The sequence below is a fragment of the Numenius arquata genome, chromosome 7 (assembly GCF_964106895.1).
Source record: "Numenius arquata chromosome 7, bNumArq3.hap1.1, whole genome shotgun sequence".
NCBI lineage: Eukaryota > Metazoa > Chordata > Aves > Charadriiformes > Scolopacidae > Numenius > Numenius arquata.
In genome coordinates, this window is record NC_133582.1 from 52,726,834 (window position 1) to 52,748,674 (window position 21,841).

Sequence of the window (21,841 nt, forward strand, 5' to 3'; positions counted from 1 at the left end):
AAAAAAAAAAGTAAATAAACAGACTAGCTTAAATATTGTTTTTGCACCAGTGAGCAGTTATCAGATTTCGGAGCTATACGTATATGTGAAAAGGGTAACTACCTATGGTTTACGTTTTAATTTTAATCGAATGATTTGATGGTTATTGTAATGAAGGTTAATTTTATTGTTAATAAATTATACGCTATAAAAACCTACATTTGGTTATTGTAAATTTGTATCGATTTAAAAAAAAAAATAAATCTGGGAAGTTATGTTGATGCAGAACGTACACTGTCTATTTTGAAATAGTTACCTCATGGCCTACTGACCAAATCCTTGTGTTGAAATGATATTTAACTTTTTGCCAAATAAAATATATTGATTCTTTTATATTTTGTGATGTTTTAAGCTTATTAAGGAGGGGTTCTTCCACGGCACAGCGAATCTCACCAGCAGACGTGGCAGGGCTAGGGCAGCTGTGGAGGCCAGGCGAGTAGCCGTGTGGTTTCTAAGCCAAGGCAAACCCACGATTCTATAAAGACAGATCCCAGGTGATGAAAATTTGGGCTTATTTTCCTCCTAAACTGGCAGATTCAGGTTCCTAAAGGCCATAGTTTCGCTGGGAGAAGGCACGGCTTCCCCTCTCCCGGGTAGATTTGGTAAACTAGGGCTTGCAGTGCGAGGAGGGAGCCCCTTCGAATGGCAACGGGGGCACGCTCCCCAGTTAACGCAGTTTTAATAAATTCGCCTGGCGGGGCGGGGGAATTTAGGACCAAACCAAAATGTCCGACGTTCTTCAGTGCGGACAATAATGTAAATCAGTTCAGACAGCGACATTTAAGCTGAGATGGTTAATTAGCCTCCACCAGAAAATGTCCAGCACCAAGTATGCTTCAACAAGCTCTCTGAGAAGGCTCGCCTTACCAGCGCGTTCATTCTAAATTCCCTTCTAGATATAATTGCCTATGCAAAATATGCTGTTTCAAACACCACCCATTTTTTTTCTTCCCTTGCCTTCACGTTTGGGATTTTGTTTTCATATTTTAAATGTCCCGTGGCAAATAAAAACAACCCCTTGCGTTTTACTAGCGCCTGGGATTATATATGTATGTATAGATAGATACAGATGCAGACAAAATTTTACTGACAATTACAGTAGAATTTATGGTGTCAATTTTACTCTCTGATTTAGCCGAAGGAAAGAGCTGGGCTGGCAGCAGGCTAGAGCAGAGAAGGAAAAATAGGATTTCTTTTTAAAAACAGAAAGAAGGTTTCTTTGGAGTGGAAGATTTCCACACACACCCCCATTGCACCCACCCCTCCCCCGCCGCCCCAAGCCAAACCAAGCTCAGCAACAAAAGAAAATAGCGAAGTCTGTGAGCTTGCTGAAATTTACCCTTGTTTTGGGCGGACATCTTACTGCTCAGAGTAGACATCCTCCATAATATGAGCCGCAGCACACTTCTGCGCCACACCGACGCTTGTTTGCAAATATGTCGAATAACAATAAAAGCCTTCTTGTTTTACGGAGGTACACTCACATATATATATATATATGTATTTAAAGCAAAATAAGACGGAACACAGTTATGGTCTTGGCAGAAGTTGTTGTTAGGAAAATTCAGAGCCATACAGCGCAATAAAAGAAAATGACTGCTGTAACCGTTTATGGGGTGTAAAACGCTGCAGGGCTGAAGACAAAACTTAGGGAGCCGGCAAGAAGTTTACAGATGTGCAGAACTGCGGGAGGAAAAAAAAAAAAAAAAAGAAAAAAAAAAAAACCCACAAGTAGCTTTCGGCTTCACCTTGGGAAAAAAAAAAAAAAAAAAAAGAAAGAAATCCGGGGTAAGATTTGATGAGTTCTAATTAGCGAAAGGGAGCTCGTTCTGGTGTGCACACACACAAAAAACCCCTAATTGATCCCTGAGCCAGTATTTGGGGATGCTGGGACGCCCTCTGTTGTTGCAGACAGAGGCAACTTCAAAGAATCAGCATTAAGAGTGTGTAATAAATGACGGGTCTGCAAACTGTCTGGAATTCGGCTCTTAATGAGTTTACAACTGTCCAGCCACAATTAAGATTTTCTACAAAAGCCTTTTCATTTGTTTTGTCTGGCTGTTTTAGATAAAGCGGGCGAGCGGAAATAACAACCTTTTATTGGCCTTCCCCTGCTTAAATCCAGGCTGGGAGGTGGACATTTATCTTCCCGTGGGCTGGCGGGCAGAGGCGCTGGCTCCGCGGGGCCGGCGCGGCGGGGCGGCGGGCGGCGGCCGCGGCGGTGTCGGTGTCGGGCGGGGGCCGGCAGGTGGCGCTGTGACCCCGCGAAACAGAGCCCACCCGCCCGCCCGCCATCAAGCGCTCGGCCGCCTCCCCGAAAGCTCCTAAAATGTCGACTTTATGGGAGCATAACTGGGGCTGGAACCGCTGGTTTGGTCTTAACAAAGGCCCAGGGGGCTGAGGGTCCCCCCCCGGCCCCATCCTGGGAATATGGTGAGGGATGCCACCGGGCGCGGTTGGGGTGACATTTACCGCCTGGCCACGCTGGCTGCACTCGTGGCAAAAGTAAAGCTTGCTCTGCACCAAGGACATACCCTGCATTTATTATTCTCAAAACACCCATTGCCTATTAGTTAAAAGGGGCAGGTGGAGCCATGGCACAGAACTGCCAGGTCCTCTTTCCCTCGCCCCAAATCTTCGCCCTTCTCTGGTAAAGCTCTGAGCCTGCAAACGGGGGTGTCCTGACCTCCCAAAGGGCTGGTGAGAAATGAAACATTTGGAGAAAGGGGCAATTTAAGTGTTCGGGCAGGATGGAAGAGGGGATCAGCGCAGGAGAAGAACCCCCGAAGAGCTTCACGCTCCGAGCGGGGGGCGAAGCGACGGATTTTCCGATGCCCTTCTCCGCCCCGCGTAGCCGGAGACACAGCCGTGCCCGCGAAACGGCAGCGCCGCAAACCTCTCGTTTGAAATTATTTACCGGCGAGAGAAATTCCTCAACAGCTGTCTTTGATATAAATAAAAAGCCCTGCTTGTGTCCCCAGCAATTTCAGCTCTGTGGGACCCGTTGTAATTATATGACACAGATGCGAGCGGACTGATGTTCTGCAAACTTGACGTGTCTCTCAAAGTCATTCCTAACTTCTCCTCGCCTTCTATTTTGATTTCCTCGAGTCGTTTTCGTATTTTTTTTTCCGTTTTGCTTTTGTTGGCTTTCGCGTCTTGAGACTGAGGCTTAGTGGGGAATTGTGGAGTATTTTCAGACGGCAGTTGCCAAAAGAGAGGAGGAAAAAGTAATTGGAAGGAAAATAAAGGCAGGAGGAAAGGAAGCATAAAACGTGGGCTGAAGTATGAACGTTGTATTTTTCAAGTTAAAGCCAGACAAGTAAACAAATCGCTGCATAGTACCCCGTAACAGAACTACTTTCTCTGTGTTTTATTTACATTTCCTTAAATCAAAGCCAATCTCTTTATATCGAAATTCAGCATCGGGAAGGAATGTGAGCACTGAGCTATTTTTTCCCCGCACGGTTTCAAAGATTTAATTCTTTCCAGGGATAAAGAGTAACAGCCACTCCCTGCTTTCTAACAAGAGCCTTCCTGTCAAATGTTTGTCTACAATGGCATTGCTAAACTTATTATGATTAATTATTTTTTTTCCTTGGGCAGTAAAATTATATTGAAATTAAAAAGTGTTTATGCATCGTCATACTAAGTAATAACTTGGCACAGTACGCTCCATTATAATAGTGGATAAATTACGGCGAGAACAGATTCCAAAACAACAAAATCCTCCCTAGTATGAGCCACATGAAGACGCTGCTTAATACACAAGCCATAATCATATAGTGCTCCCAGGTTGCTTATAACTTACGAGCACCGTTTTATCACTACTTTTTACTTCCCGGAAAAGCTCAGAAGGCAAAGAGAGGTAGTCCAGGGCTCGCAAGGAAAAAAAATAAATACAATGAACCTCGCCCGGAGGAATATTTTTAAAGCGTGTGAGAATATTGCGGTGACTGAAACCTTGCAATCTGCGCTCGTTCGCCGTTTCCTAGACAGGGAAAAAAAAAACATTGAAATGAAAAGTGCGTTTTCAGGCGCGGGGATACAGCCTGTTTTTCTGTGCGACAAAACGAGAGGTTTCAGAGGCAGCGTTATGCCTAATACGCAGAGGATGGGGGAAGTAAATAAGGTGGCGGGGACCGGCGTCTGGGGGTCCTTTTAAGATTTATTCAGTGAAGACGCTTTGAGAAATCTTAAGGGTAAAAAAAAACCTGGAAGCGAAATACATATATATATATATATATAAAGGTGGCGGCAGTAAATACACAGGCGCAAAGAAAAATTCATAAATGTGCAAATTATACAGAACCAGAGACCTCGAAATATAACCACCCAGCTAATCCATTCGGTCCTACGTTATCCATATTTAAGTCTAGACATTGGTTATATTTGCTGTTTCTTTCTTCTTGCATCTTGGTGTGTTGTCACCAGAGCAGCAATTTATTGGTCTAATGTCATCTACTTCAGCCTCTTTGATCTTCTTATTCGTCGTCTTGTTTGCTTCGCATTCGTTTAACTTCTTGGGCCTTTATTCCTTTCCAGCAGCCTCTTCTGTCGGCGTGTTCCCACATCGCCATTGCGACCGCAGGGATATTGTTTAATATTGGCGAATTGGAAGAAATAAGCGAAGGGGGCTCTTTCGCCAGCTTCTCCCTTACGCCTGCGAATAATAACTGCGTTTTCACATACCTAACACTTGGCAAATATCTACATGCAGCGGTTACATGTGCATGCTCTGAAGCACAAATATCTCCGGGTTCTGGCTTTAGAAAATTTACTTGCTTCTGTCAGTAACTTATATTCATGGGGCTGCAATAACCGCGCATAAAGAGTCCCAAAGGGTGCGTGTGTGTGTGTGTGTGTGTGTGTGTTAGAGGTGAGTGTGGGGCAAGAAGGGTGTCCCACGTTTACAAAACGTAAAGTTTAGGGTCCGTGCGAAATATCGCCAAGAACAATTTTAACTGGTGAGAAAGTCTTTGTACACGGGGCACCAAACTATAATTGAAAGGAGAATTTCCGGGGCAATTCCATTGTGCTCCTTCCAGTTTATGATGTGCAATACAGGCAGGCAGTAAAAGCTGTCTTTACCAGGACTCCCTGTCTGAGGGAAGGAAACTCATTTTACGATCCGTTTAAAGGAAGGGCACGGTGCAGCATCCTCAATGGAGAGCCATTCACATTGCTGGGGAGCCCAGTGCTTAGAAAAACAGCAACGCTCCCCGTCATCTGAGGGTACCGCTGCCGCCTCCCGCGTAGGACGGTAAGGTAGGTAGGACGGAAAGGTAAAGGGGGGCATTAAGCTTGCGGCTGGGATGTGAGCCCATTTGTAGGCGATTTCTTCCAACTCTGGGGGGTTTTGCTTTATTTTGGTTGATTTTTTTTTTCTTTTTAAGGCGTTCATTAAGTTGAGTCCTCCCTTTTTTTATCTTTTTTTTTCTCTCCTTTTTTTTTTCTCTCTCTCTTTTTTTTTTTTTTTTTCCGGGGAGTGATCGTGTTTATTCTTGGGTGAACCAGAGGGGGTCTCTCCAAGGAGGTGCCTCGATTTCCAGGGCTCGGGCAGCCCCGGGGCGTGGGGGGGTCAGGGGGATACACCCATAAACCCCGCTGCGGGCTTTTCCCCCCTCCTCCGCACTTATTTTCTTCGCGGAGAAGCGATGCGAGAGTGACGACCAGCCTCCTTTAAAGTTTGTAATTTATTTTATTTTATTATTTTTTCGTTGCACACCCCCACCCCCCCCTCCTCCCCCCCCCCGGTCGGTCTAAAGGACCACATGATGTGTTTGTGTGTGCGTGTGTGTGTCTCTCTCTCTCTCTCACACACACACACACACTCCCGGCGGCGCCGTCGCGGGGGCGATTGGGGGGGGGGGGGGCGGCGGCGGCTGGAGGGCGCTGCCGGGCGCGGCGGCGGCGTCCCCGTCCCCGTCCCCGTCCCCGTCCCCGTCCATGGCCGGGCACCGTCGGGCCGCGGCCGGCACCACCTGTGAGGCGGGCGGGGATTGGCGGGCGGCGTCATATGACCGGTCACGTGCTCCAGGCAGCTCAGTCCAAAAGAAAATGGGGTTTGGTGTAAATCTGGGGGTGTAATGTTATCATATATCACGCTACCTCGTAAAACCGACACTGAAGCCTGCCGGACAACAAATCACAGGTCAAAATTATGAGCTCTTCGTATTATGTGAATGCGCTTTTTAGCAAATATACGGCGGGGGCTTCTCTTTTCCAAAATGCAGAGCCTACTTCTTGCTCCTTTGCAAGCAACTCCCAGAGAAGCGGCTATGGACCAGGCGCGGGTGCCTTCGCCTCCTCCATGCCCGGCTTGTACAATGTGAACAGTACCATATATCAAAGCCCGTTCTCTTCCGGATACAGCCTGGGCTCTGATGCCTACAACCTGCATTGTTCCTCTTTTGATCAGAACATTCCCGTCCTCTGCAATGAGCTAACCAAACCCAGCTGTGAGAAAGCGGAGGAAAGCAACCTGCACAACCAGGCTGAGCCTAATTTCCGGATATACCCCTGGATGAGGTCTTCAGGTAGGGGCGAGCGGAGAGGGCTCGGAGCCGTGGCAGCCAGGCAAAGCGTGTCGCCAGAATTACTGTCAGCACAGCCTTTATGGTTTTAATTATAGCCGAGGCGCCATTGCGTAGAAAGCCCGTGGCATTGTATGTAAATGAGTATCATAAAACTTTTTATTGCCCAATTAATGGGTTCTAGCCTCGTAAATTTATTTAACTCCATTTGCTATGGAATTTTAGCATTGAGTTGGTTTGCGCTGTTTGCTATAGAAATGTGGAGAGTTGGCTGCGGGCTCCCAGAGCCCCCACGGGTAAGCGTCTCCCCTGCCCTCTGCCGAAGTTGGGCAAAAAAATCCCGCTCGCTGGGGAAGGCGGAGGGGAGAGGGGCGTTCAGGAGCGGGGGACGGGCTGCTGAAGACTTTGCCAGCCCACGTTGCCGAGACGTGCCACCCTCGTCCCCCCTGCCCTTTCCACGGAGATAAGGATCTATAGAAATGTACTAAACAGGAAAACGGAGCGGGGGGGGGGTGGGGAACTGGGGGGTGGGGGAGAGAGGCTGGGGGCGAGAGTGTGTGAAAAAGGAGAGCTCTCTTCTGGAGCTAAATGCAATGTATTGTTTACGATCCAGGCGGGGTGGGGTGGGAGTGGGGGGTGGAGGGAGCCCCCGACATTAAAATAAAATAAATACGGCCCAGCCTTCCAGCTTTTTATTTCCCCTTGCGAAACGCGAAAGTCTGGAAGGTTTTAGGGAAATATATCGCCTGGGGGGAAAGTTCCTCCTCCCAAAAGCAATTTCCTCCCTCACCTCCTCTCCTGAATGCTTTCTCTCCACTTTTTCTAGGTCTCGAGCAACTTAATTTTTGCCCTGCCTGAGCAGGGCAGGTCGTGTGGCTGAAATGTCTTTGTTAGGGCAAAGTGGGGGGCGGGTGGAAGTGGGAGAAGGGTATCATTGACTCTTGCTCGGTCGCCTTTTTGTTTGCTTGTTTGTTTATTTATTTATTTTAAAAATCATCATAATAATGGGTGAGGGGGGAAAAAAAACAACAAAAAAACAACAAAACAAAATCAAAACAACCAAACCTAAAAAGAGAAAACTTTCCACTTCTCTTCTTCTCTTCTTGCCTAACTCCTGGCCGTGTGTGCCTGCTTTCAGGTCCAGATAGGAAGCGAGGGCGCCAGACCTACACCCGCTACCAGACCCTGGAGCTGGAGAAGGAATTCCACTTCAATCGTTATCTGACTCGGCGGCGGAGGATAGAGATCGCCCATGCCCTCTGCCTGACGGAGAGGCAGATCAAAATCTGGTTCCAGAACCGAAGGATGAAGTGGAAGAAGGAGCACAAGGAAGAGAGCTCCAGCACCCCGGCTCCCAACGAGCCCACGTCAGCAGCAGCCTCTGTCGAGAAAGTGGAAGAAGACGAAGAGGAGGAGGACTAAGAAGTCCCATTCGAGGAAGCGATCTCCTAGTATAATGTATGCACATGACAGTTGGAAAAGCTCCCTTTAAGGAAAAAAAAAAAAAAAGAGAGAGAGAGACACTCACTGTTTTTATTTAAAAAAAAAAATCAGTTCCCTTTAATATTCATCTTGCAAGCGAGCGTTTGCAAACGTGAAAACGTCTCTTGGGGTGGTTTTCCAGCCTTCTCTCCACTCTCCCGTACTCCCCAAACCTGCCCTGTGGAGAACCTTTCGGTAATATCTCCTAAGAGCATCCTACAATCATTTGTTTTTTCGTTCACCCAGACCTGGGTGGGTTTGTCCAGGGGACATTTCAGTGGGAGAACTGCTGCTTGCACAGATAGTTAAAGCGTGACCTTCCGAAGTAACTACCTGACTCAATAGTCCCAATCATGTGTGAGGGGAAAAGTGCATTAGGCTCATAACACGAAAAACTACCTAATTTTGAATAAGTAGCTCTGCACTTCTCTTTTTTTTTTCTTATTTCTTTTTTTTTTAATTATTGTTAGAAAAGTATCATAACTAACAGCTACACTAACAAAAGGTTAAACAGCAAGTAAAGGGGAAAAAAAAAAAAAAGATGTTCCACAAACCACTACAATCTACAGCAATGATTTGTACTACCTATTTTCCAGACTACCTATATATCTTGCTCCGCCTACCTATCTTCGAAAGTATACTGTATTTTAGTAGTCAAAAGAAGATAACATTACTAATGTGAATCGCAAAATGCTTTTAGAAATATAAGTGTAGTCGTTCAAAAAGCACGCATCAATAGCTTTGGTATAGAATTTGGTACCGAAAAGGCTGAATATATTTAAATTTAAAATAATATATTTATTCCAAAGCAATTATAAATGAAAACCATATGCTGCAATATATCTTTGTTCTCGATTCTTTACTATTCCAAGTGAGGAAGCAAACACATGCCAATATTGTACAAAGCGGTTTAATATCTCCCGTTGGCTTCTACCTTCGGCTGCCTCTGCTAAAGGCCGTTTTCTTAGTCTAGGTTGATCTTACTTAATATAGCGAAAAGTGTTTTTTTGAAAAGTGAATTTAAATGACCATGTAACCACCTTAAAAAAAAAAAAAACACAAACAAAAAAGAGACAAAACCTGTTTGTCCTGATTATCCGAACGTGTTAATATGTAATACCGTGAATTTTCCTACAATAGCAGATACTGTATATTTGAACGATTTTTTTTTTGTCATTTATATTCGTCTTGGAGCTCATTTGTAAGATCATGTCATAAATTGGGAAGTATGTAATTAATTTGGAAACTTTGTAGCATGATGTATTGTTAAGAACTCTGTATAAATCCGTCTTGAAGGCTTGGCTAAAGTTTATTCAAAATTTGTATGTTACAATGTGTTTCGATGTGTTCGTTGTGAACATTTGGATATGCCGTGTAAGTATTGGAAGTGGAAAAAAAAAATAATGTCTGTGAACTCTCTTTGGAAGTGATACCGTGTTCAAGTATCTCCCACAATAAATGTGTTTTATGTTACACAGAAAATAAATATGCTTGTTGACAATGAATCGTGTTTCTTTATTAGGGAAACAGTTCGAAGGAAGCATCAAAAAATAATTTACACAGACAAATAAAGAAATTAGACTATATAAATCTTTTTTTTTCATAATCGGAAGGAAAAAAAATCCAAGGTGATGAATTGATAGGAATCAGTCAATTTCTCTACCTCGACTTCGTGATTTTTTTTTTTTCCCTAGCTCAGTTGATTAATAAAGCGGAAAGCCTTCTTTATGGGAGGGCTTCCTTCCACCGTGTTCCCGCGTCCTCTTGCAATCGTAACCCCGGTCCAGGCGGCCGGCGATCAAGCCGAAATCGCATGCAGCGAAATAATAATTTTGTAATGAACAGAAAGTGCGACGCGAAACTTCCAAGTGTAAATGATCTGGTCGGGTACGTGTGTGGTTTGTGCGTGCGGCTTTCGGGGGGCGGGGGGCATCAGGTTGGCATTAAAAAGGGAAAAAAGCGCCCCGCTTTAGAAAATGTATCATTTTTGCCAGTTACCACGTATTATCAAGGAGGTCTAATATTTTCAATCCTTGTGAAAAATTAAAAAAAAAAAAAAAAAAAAAAAGCTCTCTCGAAAAGTCCTTTTATTCGTCCGGGTAAATACAGGTAGAACCAGAGCATCATTTGCGCAGAAGTTCCCTTTTTCTACTACACTCCGTCCCCGGTCAACGTACTAATTGTAATCTTAATAAAATTAGTACAAACTCCAGGTCTTTTAAAAAACTCCAGGGCTGCCTCTGTGGTAAGATGGCGCCTCTCTAAGACCTGCCTCTTCTTAGTGATGAGGAAAAGGCCATAAATCCGTTGTTGTTTATGAAAATTTACAACTTTGCAATACAACTTTATGAGTTGTTCGGTTTTTCCATTGGTCGTTGTCGGTCATGTGGATGGTAACCGTGAACATGAACTTTTTTATAATTTCCCTTGCGAGAATAGAGCCGCATTCTTTTGCTGAGCTCTGTCCTGCTTCGGATCTCTCTGGCTTTCAATCCCCATTTCATTTGTTCTTTGTAAGGCAATAGTGAACAAAGTGTGCGGAGGTTCGGCATAAGCAGCCGCCTAGAACACAGATCCGGGATGGCAATTTCCAGTTCCCCCGCTGGAAGGTGTGGCATATTGGATTCAAAGCACTGGCGTGGCAGATTTTCAACTTGCAACCTGGCTAATTTCCTGCTTCTTCTGGCACCAAAAGGAGGGCGATTCGTCTCCTGTGCAGCCAAAGCGACAGCTGTCAAAGTCGCAGGGGCTCCTGTGAGCCAGAACCTAAAAGGTGAGAAACGTATATGACACTACCGTAAGCAGGGAAACATGGTTTAATACGTTTAAATATTAGACATGTGCAATTAAACCAAATGGAAATGTTACCGGCCAGAATTAGAGGTGGCTGCAGCTCAGCTGATTTCGACTTAACCAGTGCATGCAAAAATATGCCTGAATAAAATGTCTTAATTTCTATTATTTAGCAAAGAAGCCGCGGATTTTTATTATTTTCTTTTTTTCACGCAGTTTATTTCTATTTGCCCGGAGGTTGCTGAGACATTAAGCTTATTTTCTGAGAGTTCAGATTTACAGCATCAATCCGAGGGGATTTTTTTTTCCAGCACAAGGAAAAAAAAAATTAACCCCCCCAACATTTTAATTTTTTTTTTTATTTCGCAGCATTAACTTAAAGTTCAATTGCGGCAGCTGGAATTTAGATGTAATTTATTTTTTGCTATTCCAGAAAAAAACCCCACCAGTCAGCACAATGTCTTCTGGCTCCCCTAGATTGTCCAGGAGAAAGGTTATTTCGAGACGGGGGGAAAAGGGAAAGGGGGCGGGGGGGATGGTGGGGCGGGGGGAACAGCGCAAATGTGTCTTTGATTTTCTTTATGAGATTAAGCGCTGCCTGCAAAACTCCCGTGCCTGGCCGTGGGTCCCTGGGAACAGCGTTCCCGGCGCTTTCTGGCGTGGGTCGCTTGCGCGTCTCGGCTGCGCGGCGCGGGCTTTGCAGCGGCTGAACCCGTTCCAGCGCCACAGACCGAGCTTTTCTTTTCTTTTTTTTTTTTTGTTTTTTACCCTTTTCTCTCCTTGTTGTGACTGTTACGGTGCAGCCCTGGGGCGGAGAGGGGTGGGGGGGGGTGGGGGAGGATAAGGAAGCGACGGCTTGGCGGGCCGGTGCCCCGCGGTGTGTGCCGGCGGGGGGGGAAGCGGAGCCCCGGCGACGGCGCCCCCGAAACACCCCGCCGCCGCCGCCCGGCTCCCTCTCCCGCCTCCTCATGGCGAACGAGCGGCTCGGAGCGCTGTAACGTCGGTTGGCCCCGGCTGTGGTTGTGCTGGCGGGCTGATAAAGCATTGCATTTGCATTGCATTGCGGTATCCGCCGGACTGGAGCTGCAGTGAGCGCCGGATTATTTATTGCGGGGTGCTCAGTGCTGCCACGGCGTGGCGGGACGGCGGAGGCGGGAGCGGAGCGGCCCCCGCAGCCCCTGGGAGCTTGCTCTGCTTGGGGGAAACCCAAATAAAAGATTAAAAAAAAAAAGAAAGAAAAAAAAAAAAAAAAAAAGAAAGAAATCCGGCCTACCTTTCCTACGGGAGCACCAGAGCTCGCCCCCGGGCAAGATATTCCGGCAGGGCCGGCTCTGCCCCCTCCCCTTCCCCTCCGCTTGTACCTCGGTGTGTGTCAACTGTAAAATATCACAGTGTGAGCTGGCTGGGGAGGACCCGCCCGCGTCCCCCCGGCCAGGCTCCCCGTACCCCGCCAGTCTAAACAACGGTTCGCCTTGCCCAAACTGTTTGGATTAGGAGCTATTAGGTAAAGGTTGCTTTTTGGTGACGCTGCCGAGCATGAGAAGGATTTGTAAGTGGTTTTATATACGAGAAGGAGGCTTTTAAGCTCAAGAGGGTAACTGCCCCCGCACCTGTATGCGGGGGGTGGCTGGGGTAGGCGGCCGGGTTTTCGGCGAGATGAGGAAGGCGAAGTGTTTTTGGGGGAGGAGGTGCTGGGGGTGCGGGGAATTCCGAAAACAAATAAAAGGCGGACGAAATACACGGGTATCGCCAAGTGTGACTTTGTTGCGGTGGCAAAATGCAGCGGCTGGCTTTCTGCTTTCCTGGGGGGGGGGACGGGAACGGTGAAGGGGAACTGCTGCAAAATGTGTTCGGGCAGGACATTTTCCCGGCAAAGCTGGGGGTAACAGATTATTGTAATTCGGGGTTTTCTGGGGGTAGGGGGAGGAGCGGAGAGGACGCTTGAATGTGACTGAAGCGGAGATTGCAGTGCAGATTGTTTAGCTGTCACTGTAACTACTCTAACACGACCTGGCCGGGCAAACGCGCACATTTCATTCCTTTTAATATTACGGGATGAACGAAGAAATGTTTTCGCTGCCTGCGGTCGGGTTTTCGACAGTTTGATTTGGATGCAAACAATAACTTGAAAAAGAGAAAAGAAACAAAAAAAAAAAAAAGAAAAAAAAAAAAAAGAGGAGGAAAAAAAAATCAGTCTGTAACCGATGCTATAAAATGTAAATATAACTAAGCCTGGAGGGATTTTTTTATTTTGGTCTCTGTGTGATGGATTCAAACAAAAGGCCGTCTGGCTACAACTTTTTAAAGTAGGGCCGGTGGTTTTCGCGTGTCTCGAGCATTCATTTTTCACGGTGTGTTTTCGTTCTGATGTATGTTGGTGAGAATCTGCTCTTCTGAACACCTCGTTGTATTTAGCGTACTGTGTGCTTGTTTTCTTTTTAAACTATTCGCACTGAGTAAAAAGAAAAACTTTTTTTTTTTTTTTTTTTTTTTTTTTGTCTGGAGAAGGCTGGCTTTCAGGAAATACACGTTTCTGAAATGACTTCCCAAAGCATGCAGCGAGCGAGCTGCAATTCTACCAGGTGTGTTTATGGATTAGCCGGGATGAAGAGGTTAAGGAAGTTGGGAAAGAAAAAAAAAATTGGAGGCAATCAACATCTGAATGTGAAAGTCCAGCTGAGACTGTGAACAATGCAAACTATTGTGGAGCGATGTTTTAGCTCACTACTGTTTTATAGGTATTGTAATCTGCCCCCGGAAATGAGGCAAATAGTCTCCCAACAACAGCAAAACTCTCCTTTGAAAGCTACTTTAGGAAACGGGGCTAATACGAATGCCACTTTCCGTCAGAGCGCGTTTAAAATTAGGCTATTCAGTCTGTTGTAATGGGTACGGATTATGAGTAAACACAGTTTGGAATGAACAACCTCATGTTATCTCCAGGAACTGCAGGGTTACGGCCGAATTAAAAGCGCCTCAGCGAATTTCATCAGCACTGTTACTGTCCCTGCCCTGGGCCAAGAATTATATTTCCGCTATGGGGTAACTGCCATGTTGAAAAATGAAGGTGGAAATGTTTGTTTCATGTATTATTTTTTTTCCCTCTTAAAGACATACATCCGCGTTTAATTATTCGGAGCAACAACGAAACCGATTGGCTTCTGCTGACTCATTAGCGGGGCTGTATTAATTAGGAATAGTCCTACTGGCTCGTTTTTGAATTTGAATGTTTGATTCCCTCGGCTCGACTCTGGAGGGGGGGGGACTCGGGGAGAAGAGACACGTGGAACTTTATCTGGGCTGCTCGGGGGCGCCGGGAGCCCGCCTGGCCCTTCCCGGGGCCTTCTCGGACACTTGGTGCAAACCAGAAATCCCCCTCCAGAGAAGGCCACCGTTCCCTGCCCCAGCCACAACCTCTGCGTTAATTATGGGGGTGTTCATTAAGATACGAGGCCTCTTCCACTCAGGACGCGTTAGCCTCTCTCACAAAAGCTGGGTTCTGCGCTGACGTGGGTTCCCTGAGCTCCGAAGGGAAGCCTCAGCGGAGGGACGATCTCCGGAAGAGAATAAAAAAAAAAAAAAAAAAATCGCCTAGAAACTCCTGGATGCAGCTGTAGCATCCATGGGAAAATAGAGAGAGGCCGGGCCGGCTCCCCCCGCGCTGCGCGGCACCCCGCTCCCCCTTTCACGTACTCCCTCCGCTCCAAACTTTCCCACCCGCAGCATTCCCCTCGGCCGGAGAGCCGGGGGGCGGCTCGCCCACCCTGCCCGCGGGCCTGTGCCGCTCCCTCGGGGGCGACGTGCCGGTCGAGGGTCCGCCAACTTTTTCAGGGCTCCCCCTACACACCCCTCCCGCCGCCGGGGCGGGGGGTGAGTGTCCCCGTCCTCCGCTGTCACACTGCCTGCTCCTGCCGGGAATCTATTATTACGACTATTACTATTATTATTATTGTTGTTGCTGCAATATTTTTTCCTCCGGAGGGGCGGTGCCGCGGCGGGGGCGCGGCCGGTCCCCGCGGGGGCTGCGCGGGGTTGCGCGGGGCGGCGCGGCGGGGCCGGGGCTGCCGGTAAGTTGGCGGCGCGGTGGCGGCGGCCCCGGGGGAGCGGGCGCCGCGCGCGCTCCCATTGGCCGCCCCGCCGTCAGCTGCTCCTATTTTCTGCTGTCGCTTTTGGCGCTCGGCCATCCAGAAACAAACCACTTCGATGACTCCTAATAGTTATCGCCAGATGTACTAATACACAACAAATCACGGTCCGGGAGAGGGGGAGAGCAAATGAGTTCCTATTTCGTGAATCCCACTTTCCCGGGGAGCCTGCCCGGGGGCCAGGACTCTTTCCTCGGGCAGATCCCCCTTTACCCGGCGGGCTATGATGCTCTCAGGCATTTTCCGGCTTCGTACGGGGCAAGCAGCCTGCAGGACAAGACTTACACCTCACCTTGTTTCTACCAACAGTCCAACACCGTCATTGCTTGCAATCGGGCTTCCTATGAGTACGGAGCCTCTTGTTTTTACTCGGACAAGGAAATTAGTAGCGCCTCTCCCTCCGGCAGTGGCAAGCAGAGGGGGCCCGGGGACTACCTGCACTTTTCTCCCGATCAACAGTACAAATCCAGCGGCGTCCAAGCCAAAATTGTAAATGACGAAGGCACCGACCGGAAGTACACGAGCCCTGTTTACCCCTGGATGCAGCGGATGAACTCCTGCGCTGGTAAGGCATTTCGATGCAATCAAGGAGGTGGGTGGGGGGTGGGGGGTGGGGGTGTGGAGGAAGGAAAAAGTTTCTTTCCCCAAGATTTTTTTTCTTTTTGTGGTTCTTAGATAAAGTCCAGAGTGCTGGAAAGACACGGTTCCAGCAGGGCAATATGTAACACGAAACCTTCCCAGGTTATTTTAGACCTGGCACGTTGGCACCCTGGGAACGGTGGCCGAAAGACCAGCTTGCGGGCCGACTGCTGAAAGAGACTGGGGAATCTTTAAGAAGCAGGCAAAAAAAAAAAAAAAAAAAAAAAAAAAAAAGGAGCAGAGCAGCTTTACCGCTCTCCTGAAGCCACCCCAAAGCCTCTGCTCCGCTCCTTCATTGTCAGAGCGCGATGCAGGGAATATGCCCTCTGTAGTGAGGATCCAATGCGTTTGTGGCACATTCCTCCTCGCCCCCCTCCCCCAGCTCATTAGCCTGTGAGTGTTGGATACTGAGAGCACGTTTCTGGGGCCGTGGGCGCACTTCCACGGCATCGCGGATTTTCTCTGACTTACAAGTGAACTTCACATAATTGAACTATTCTGTCCAGGAGTGGTGCTGGGAGGGGAGGGGTGGCACTTATTTTTAATAATCCCATATTAAGACGTTTACTTCCAGTGTTTGCTAATGACTCCCCTCCTCCCGAGTTTACGTTTGCTGGACTGTGGGTCTCATTTCTTTTTCGGGAAAGCTAAACTTTTAGGAAGACTATTCTGATGCTGCTTTGCATTCGAGGGCAATAAAATCCTGGAGCAAATGGCAAAGGCTCTTCTATGATCTTTAGCTGATGTCTATAACTATACTTAAATTACAGACCCTCTGTAGTCACAGCCATGGCAATAGAGTGTGTTTGTGTAAACACACCCGCATATGCGTGCACACACACACACACACGCACACACACATGCGTGCAGCTCCCCGGGTGGCACGCGTGTGTGTGTGCGCGCGTGTGTGTGTGTGTGCGCGCACAGGCTCTCACCACGCAGAGGGTAGACACTGCTCAGCGATTCACACGGGTCCTACCTACTTCACTTCCCCTAGGTCCACCTTAAAGCCTCTTTGTATCCCACTGACTCCACCACCGTAAGCACGCTGCACATCCGCATTTACAGCTGGTCAGGCAGGAAAAAAAGGAAAAGGAGGATAAAAAAAAAACAAGAAAAAAAAAAAACTTCCAGGAAATCAGAGCAGCACCCCCCCTCCCTGTGATTGTGCCTGCAAAAGGAGGCAGAATATACTAACCGCTCTTTCTGGTCTGAAATCACTGGGCCCTGTCCAATGCGATCGTTTTGTCTTTACTTCTACAGGTACAGTATATGGAACTCATGGGAGACGAGGGAGGCAAACTTACACCAGATACCAAACGCTAGAGTTAGAGAAGGAATTTCATTTTAACAGATACTTAACCCGAAGACGACGTATTGAGATTGCAAACGCTCTCTGCCTTACTGAACGCCAGATTAAAATATGGTTTCAAAACAGGCGGATGAAATGGAAAAAGGAAAACAAATTCATAAATTCCACACAGCCCAGCAGCGAAGAAACAGAGGAAAAGTCAGGGGAGTAGAACCGCGTTTAATAAACGTTACCAGGCCTTTCCTTAGCGCTTACTATTACTATTATTATTTAGCTTGTGTTCCTTCTGCTACTAAAATCCTATAGGTTTGTCACAGTCTTTTAATTCCCAAAAGGCTTGGTTAAAAGATGTATATTTGCAATCATCTGTGACTTTCTTTAATATATGTGGAAGTCCGAGCTTTCGAGCTACAGGCATGTGTGTATATAACTACCTTCCCAAAGCGTAGATGGCGTTGCTTAAAGTATTAGAGAAATGGCTTAGATTTTTAAATATTTGAGGTGAGCATCTGTGTGTGGGTGAGTGTCCCTGGCGTGCTTGCGTGAGAAGACATAAGCGAGTGATTTTTTTTCCTTTCCTTTCTTTCTTTGTTTTTCTCCTTCTTCTTTTTTTTTTTTTTTTTTTTTTTTTAAATTACAAATGTTCATATTGTAGAAATACGAGAGATTTTAGAAAATCTTGACTTTATGTTTTTGCTAATTCCCACTACCTCGGGCCGTCTCGTTATGCTGTGTTCGGGAGCTTATGGTCTGCAGGGGAGGAAAAAAAGTTTTACGCATGTATAAGATATTTAAATAGCAAAAAGAAGAAAAATCCTTTAAAAAAATCGTTGTATAAAACTCTGGGTATAAACTTGCAGTTAAAGCGAAGAAGAATTGCAGGGAGATTTTTAAAATCCCGCTACACTGTCTAATCTGCACTACTAGTATTAAAGTAAAAACTCGGTGTTAAACTTCAGGGGAAGCGAGGGAAGAGGTTTCAAAGCGGGCGAGTTTCTGTGGTTCCCGTTGAGCTTACGCTGAGGTTTCGGTGAGCTCAGCTCTACACTGAAGGGGCTTTGAATTATGGACTACGTTTCTTGGGGCTTCGTGGGCTTGGGTCGATTTTTCTTCTTTATTTTATTTTATTTTATTTTATTTTATTTTATTTTATTTTAATTTAATTTTATGAAAAGAAAAGCGTCTGTCACACTAACTCGGGGATTTTCTTCCCCGCTTTTGTGACATCTTAATTCACATTCGCATTTCTTAGCACTGGAAAAAATAGATACTCTAAAGAAAAGTAGCTGCCATAAAATGCTTCCACTTCGAGTTCTGTATAAGTAGAATAAGAGCAGCGAAAATATTGATTAATATATACGTTATATCTCGGTATATTATATTGTGTGTGCGTGAGTGTGTGTGTGAAGCTGTGTACAAATACACTTGTATACGCATCAGGGCTCTTTTGTTTGGAAGGCAACGCTATTTGGGCTACTGCTCTAAATATTTTAAAAGCCATATCTGGAAAATACTACTGCAAAATGGCCACCGCCGCATTTAGAGGTTTTGTGTGGTTTGTTGTTTTTGTTGGGTTTGGTTGTTTGTTTTTTTTTTTTTTTTTTTCCGAGAGGCGGAAAAATAACGGCGGCCGTAAAGACGCCTGGAATTTGACCCCCTAGTTGGAAAAACGCTGCACGATATTTATCTTTCATAGGTACCTGCCATTTCCCATCGGCGGGACCCGGGTGCCTCTTGAAACCTCCGGCATGGGAAAAGGGGAGGGGGGGGGAAAAAAAAAAAAAAAATATATATATATATATATATATACATATTGAGAAGGGACATAAGCGTTGCCAGCATCCGAGTGCGGATCGTATAGGATTTGTGAACTGGTGTACGTAAGCCTAGCACGGAGGAGACAACAGGCACAAAGCGAAGCACTCCCTGCACGCCAGGCTCTCCGGCGGCCGGGGCGGGAGAGGCAGCCCCGCCGGTCCCGCCGTCCCCACCGTCCCCGTAGCCCCCGTCGGCCGCTTCCACCGCCGCTGCCGCTGCCGCCGGCGGTGGCGGCGCGCCCCGCGCCTCTCCGCTCCTCTCCCCTCGGCTCCGCGCCGCCGTCGGGGGCCGTCACCCCGGGCCGACCCCGCCGAGCCGCCGCCATCCCCCGCGTCGCCAGCGGGTGGCGCCGGAGGCCGGCGGACCGGCGGGCGGCGGCGGCGGCGGCGCGCCTCGGCGGCGCGCGCCGGGCCGCCCGCGCCCTCCCAGCTCCCCCACCAGTGCACGAGTTTACCTCTAGAGGTCATCAGGCAGGATTTACGACTGGACAACAAAAGCACGTGATGTGAAGCCGTACCCCATATTTGGGTGCCTACGTAGGAGGGAACCAAGTACATGTCCCAGTCATTTCCATAATTCATCATAAATTGTGCAAGGGTGCTATAGACGCACAAAACGACCAAGAGCCACAAATCAAGCACACATATCAAAAAACAAATGAGCTCTTATTTTGTAAACTCATTTTGCGGTCGCTATCCAAATGGCCCGGACTACCAGTTACATAATTATGGAGATCACAGCTCGGTGAGCGAGCAATACAGGGACTCCGCCAGCATGCACTCCGGCAGGTACGGATACGGCTACAATGGCATGGACCTCAGCGTCGGGCGCTCTGCTTCCACCCACTTTGGTGCCAATGAGAGACCCCGCAGTTACCCGGCCAACACCACCTCTGCCTCGACAGAGCCCAGGTACAACCAGCCCGCGGCGGCTTCCCACTCGCCTCCCCCTGACCCTCTGCCCTGCACCGCCGTGGCCGGTTCGCCTGTCAGCGAGAGTCACCACGGGGTGAAAAACTCCCTCGCCAACTCCACCAGCACTTCGTCCAATTCCAGCAGCAACACGCACATCAGCAGAGACGGGGTTGGCACCTCGTCTGGGACTGAGGAAGACACTCCAGCAAGCAGCGAGCAGGCAAGTGCCCCGACCGACCAAAGCACAGCCCAGCCTTCACAGCCCCAGATCTACCCCTGGATGCGAAAACTGCACATAAGTCATGGTAAAGCAAATACCCTCTTCTTTCTTTATTTCTCTGGAGGAAAAGGAGGATTTAATGTAAACCGGGTGGCTGCGCCGAGCAAGGTCGGGGAGAGGGGGAGAGGAGGGCGTGAGAGCGGGCAAGCCTCTGCGCACAGCACAACTCTGCTCGCAGGGAAGCACGCTCTCTTCTCTGAGCGAGTCCCCCCCCAAAAGAAAAATTAAAAAAAAAAAATTTTAAAAAAAAAAAAAAAGGACGCCCGACCCCAAAAACACAGCCCGCCTGGCTCCCAGCGCCGACCCCGGCGGGCAGCGGGGGAGCAGAAAGCGCCTTCTCGAAGGGGAGATAGGGAGCAGAGGCTGATCCCGGCTCTCTTCTGGAAGGGGGAATCCTCCAGTGGGAACGGCGCGGCTGACCCCATTTATTTCGCCGAGCCATATTAAGAAGAGAATAGGAGAGGGCGAGGAGGGCAGTTTTCACTGCTGGGAAGCCATGGGGGGAGGAGGGCGGGGGGGGGGGGCGAGTCGCCCCAAACTCCGAGGGGAAGGTTTGAGGGGCGCGGGGAAGCGGAGCAACTTTGAACCCCGGGTACCTGCCCTGCCCTCGCTGCTGGGGGAGCAGCCGGGGGCTCGCTGCCTCCCTGAGCCTTCCCCCAGCTCAGCCGTGGGAAAAGGCTGCATGCTTCAGCTTTGCTCTCCCAGCCCTGAAAACACAGCCAGCAGCAGAGGCGTCCTCCAAACCAGCTTATCTGGGGAAGGCGTGTGTGTGTGTAGGATTAGCCTTAAAAAAAAAAAAGAAAAAAAAAAAAGAAAAAAAAAAAAAAGAAAAAACCATACTAAAATCCAATTAAAAAAAAAAAGCGAACCCCAAATCCAAGCGAAAACTTACCGAGACCACCAAATCCCCCTCCCCCAAGCCTTTCCTAAAGGGGGCTGGAGGGGGAAACTTGTTGAGCCTTTATCCAAGCCAGAAACAAAACCAAGCAGGACTGAGAATAACGGTCCTGGTCGCTGGTAGCTGCAATAAGACACGAAGGCTCCGAGTGGCTGCTGAGAATCTAAATCATGTACTTTTCTCTTCCAGACAACATAGGGGGACCAGAAGGGAAAAGGGCTCGGACTGCTTACACCCGCTATCAGACCTTGGAGCTGGAAAAGGAATTTCACTTCAATAGATACCTGACCCGCAGAAGAAGGATTGAAATAGCACATGCTCTTTGCCTCTCAGAGAGACAAATAAAGATCTGGTTCCAAAACAGGAGAATGAAATGGAAAAAGGATAATAAGCTGAAAAGTATGAGCATGGCAGCTGCAGGAGGGGCATTCCGTCCCTAAGCGTTTGATCAATTAAAAGTACTGAGCAGTATTAGCTGACCCTGCGTCTCATGTCAGTACTAAGTTGACTTTCTAAAACTTCCTTGTGTTACTTCTGTGAAGAAACCCTGTTCTTGTCGCCCTTATTCATCTTTTAATCATGAGCCTGTTTATTACCATTCTCTCGCGTGTATAAGTAGATCTGCTTTTATCGTACATTTCTTTGTCTTGAATGGCTTTGTCTTGAAAAAATAATAGATGTTTTAACTTATTTATATGAAGCGAGCTGTGTTACTTGAAGTAACTGTTAAAACAAAACAAAACTAAACAAAAAAGAACAAAAAAAAAGAAGATTAAAAAAAAAAAAAAGAGAGAGAGAAAGAAACCCTCCCCCGGTTTAGTACAAATGTTATGTGTTGCACTCAACCTGCTTAACTGTGCATGTGTGGTCAAGTGTTAATGTCTGTATAGCTCCAAGCTGTTAAAAATATTTTTATTCAAACTACCTATATAATTCCTGTGTAATTAATGCTGTTGTAGAGGTGAAATGATGAAATCAACTGAAC

At 47.5% G+C, this 21,841-nt stretch overlaps 3 protein-coding genes across 3 annotated transcripts; all 3 read left to right on the forward strand.

The window, feature by feature from the left end:
* Positions 1-6,101: 6,101 nt before the first annotated feature.
* HOXA7 (homeobox A7) lies at positions 6,102-9,554 on the forward strand. The gene is made up of 2 exons (XM_074150213.1): positions 6,102-6,578; positions 7,714-9,554. Exons 1-2 carry the CDS (start codon positions 6,203-6,205, stop codon positions 7,995-7,997), a joined length of 660 nt encoding a protein of 219 aa, XP_074006314.1. The 5' UTR covers positions 6,102-6,202; the 3' UTR covers positions 7,998-9,554.
* Positions 9,555-15,124: 5,570 nt separating this feature from the next.
* Positions 15,125-17,157, forward strand: HOXA6 (homeobox A6). Its single transcript, XM_074150738.1, has 2 exons — positions 15,125-15,560; positions 16,898-17,157. The coding sequence occupies exons 1-2, from the start codon at positions 15,125-15,127 to the stop codon at positions 17,155-17,157; spliced, it is 696 nt and encodes a 231-aa protein (XP_074006839.1).
* A 2,186-nt stretch (positions 17,158-19,343) lies between these two features.
* Positions 19,344-21,584, forward strand: HOXA5 (homeobox A5). Its single transcript, XM_074150212.1, has 2 exons — positions 19,344-19,983; positions 21,046-21,584. The coding sequence occupies exons 1-2, from the start codon at positions 19,422-19,424 to the stop codon at positions 21,294-21,296; spliced, it is 813 nt and encodes a 270-aa protein (XP_074006313.1). The 5' UTR covers positions 19,344-19,421; the 3' UTR covers positions 21,297-21,584.
* The last annotated feature ends 257 nt before the right edge of the window (positions 21,585-21,841 follow it).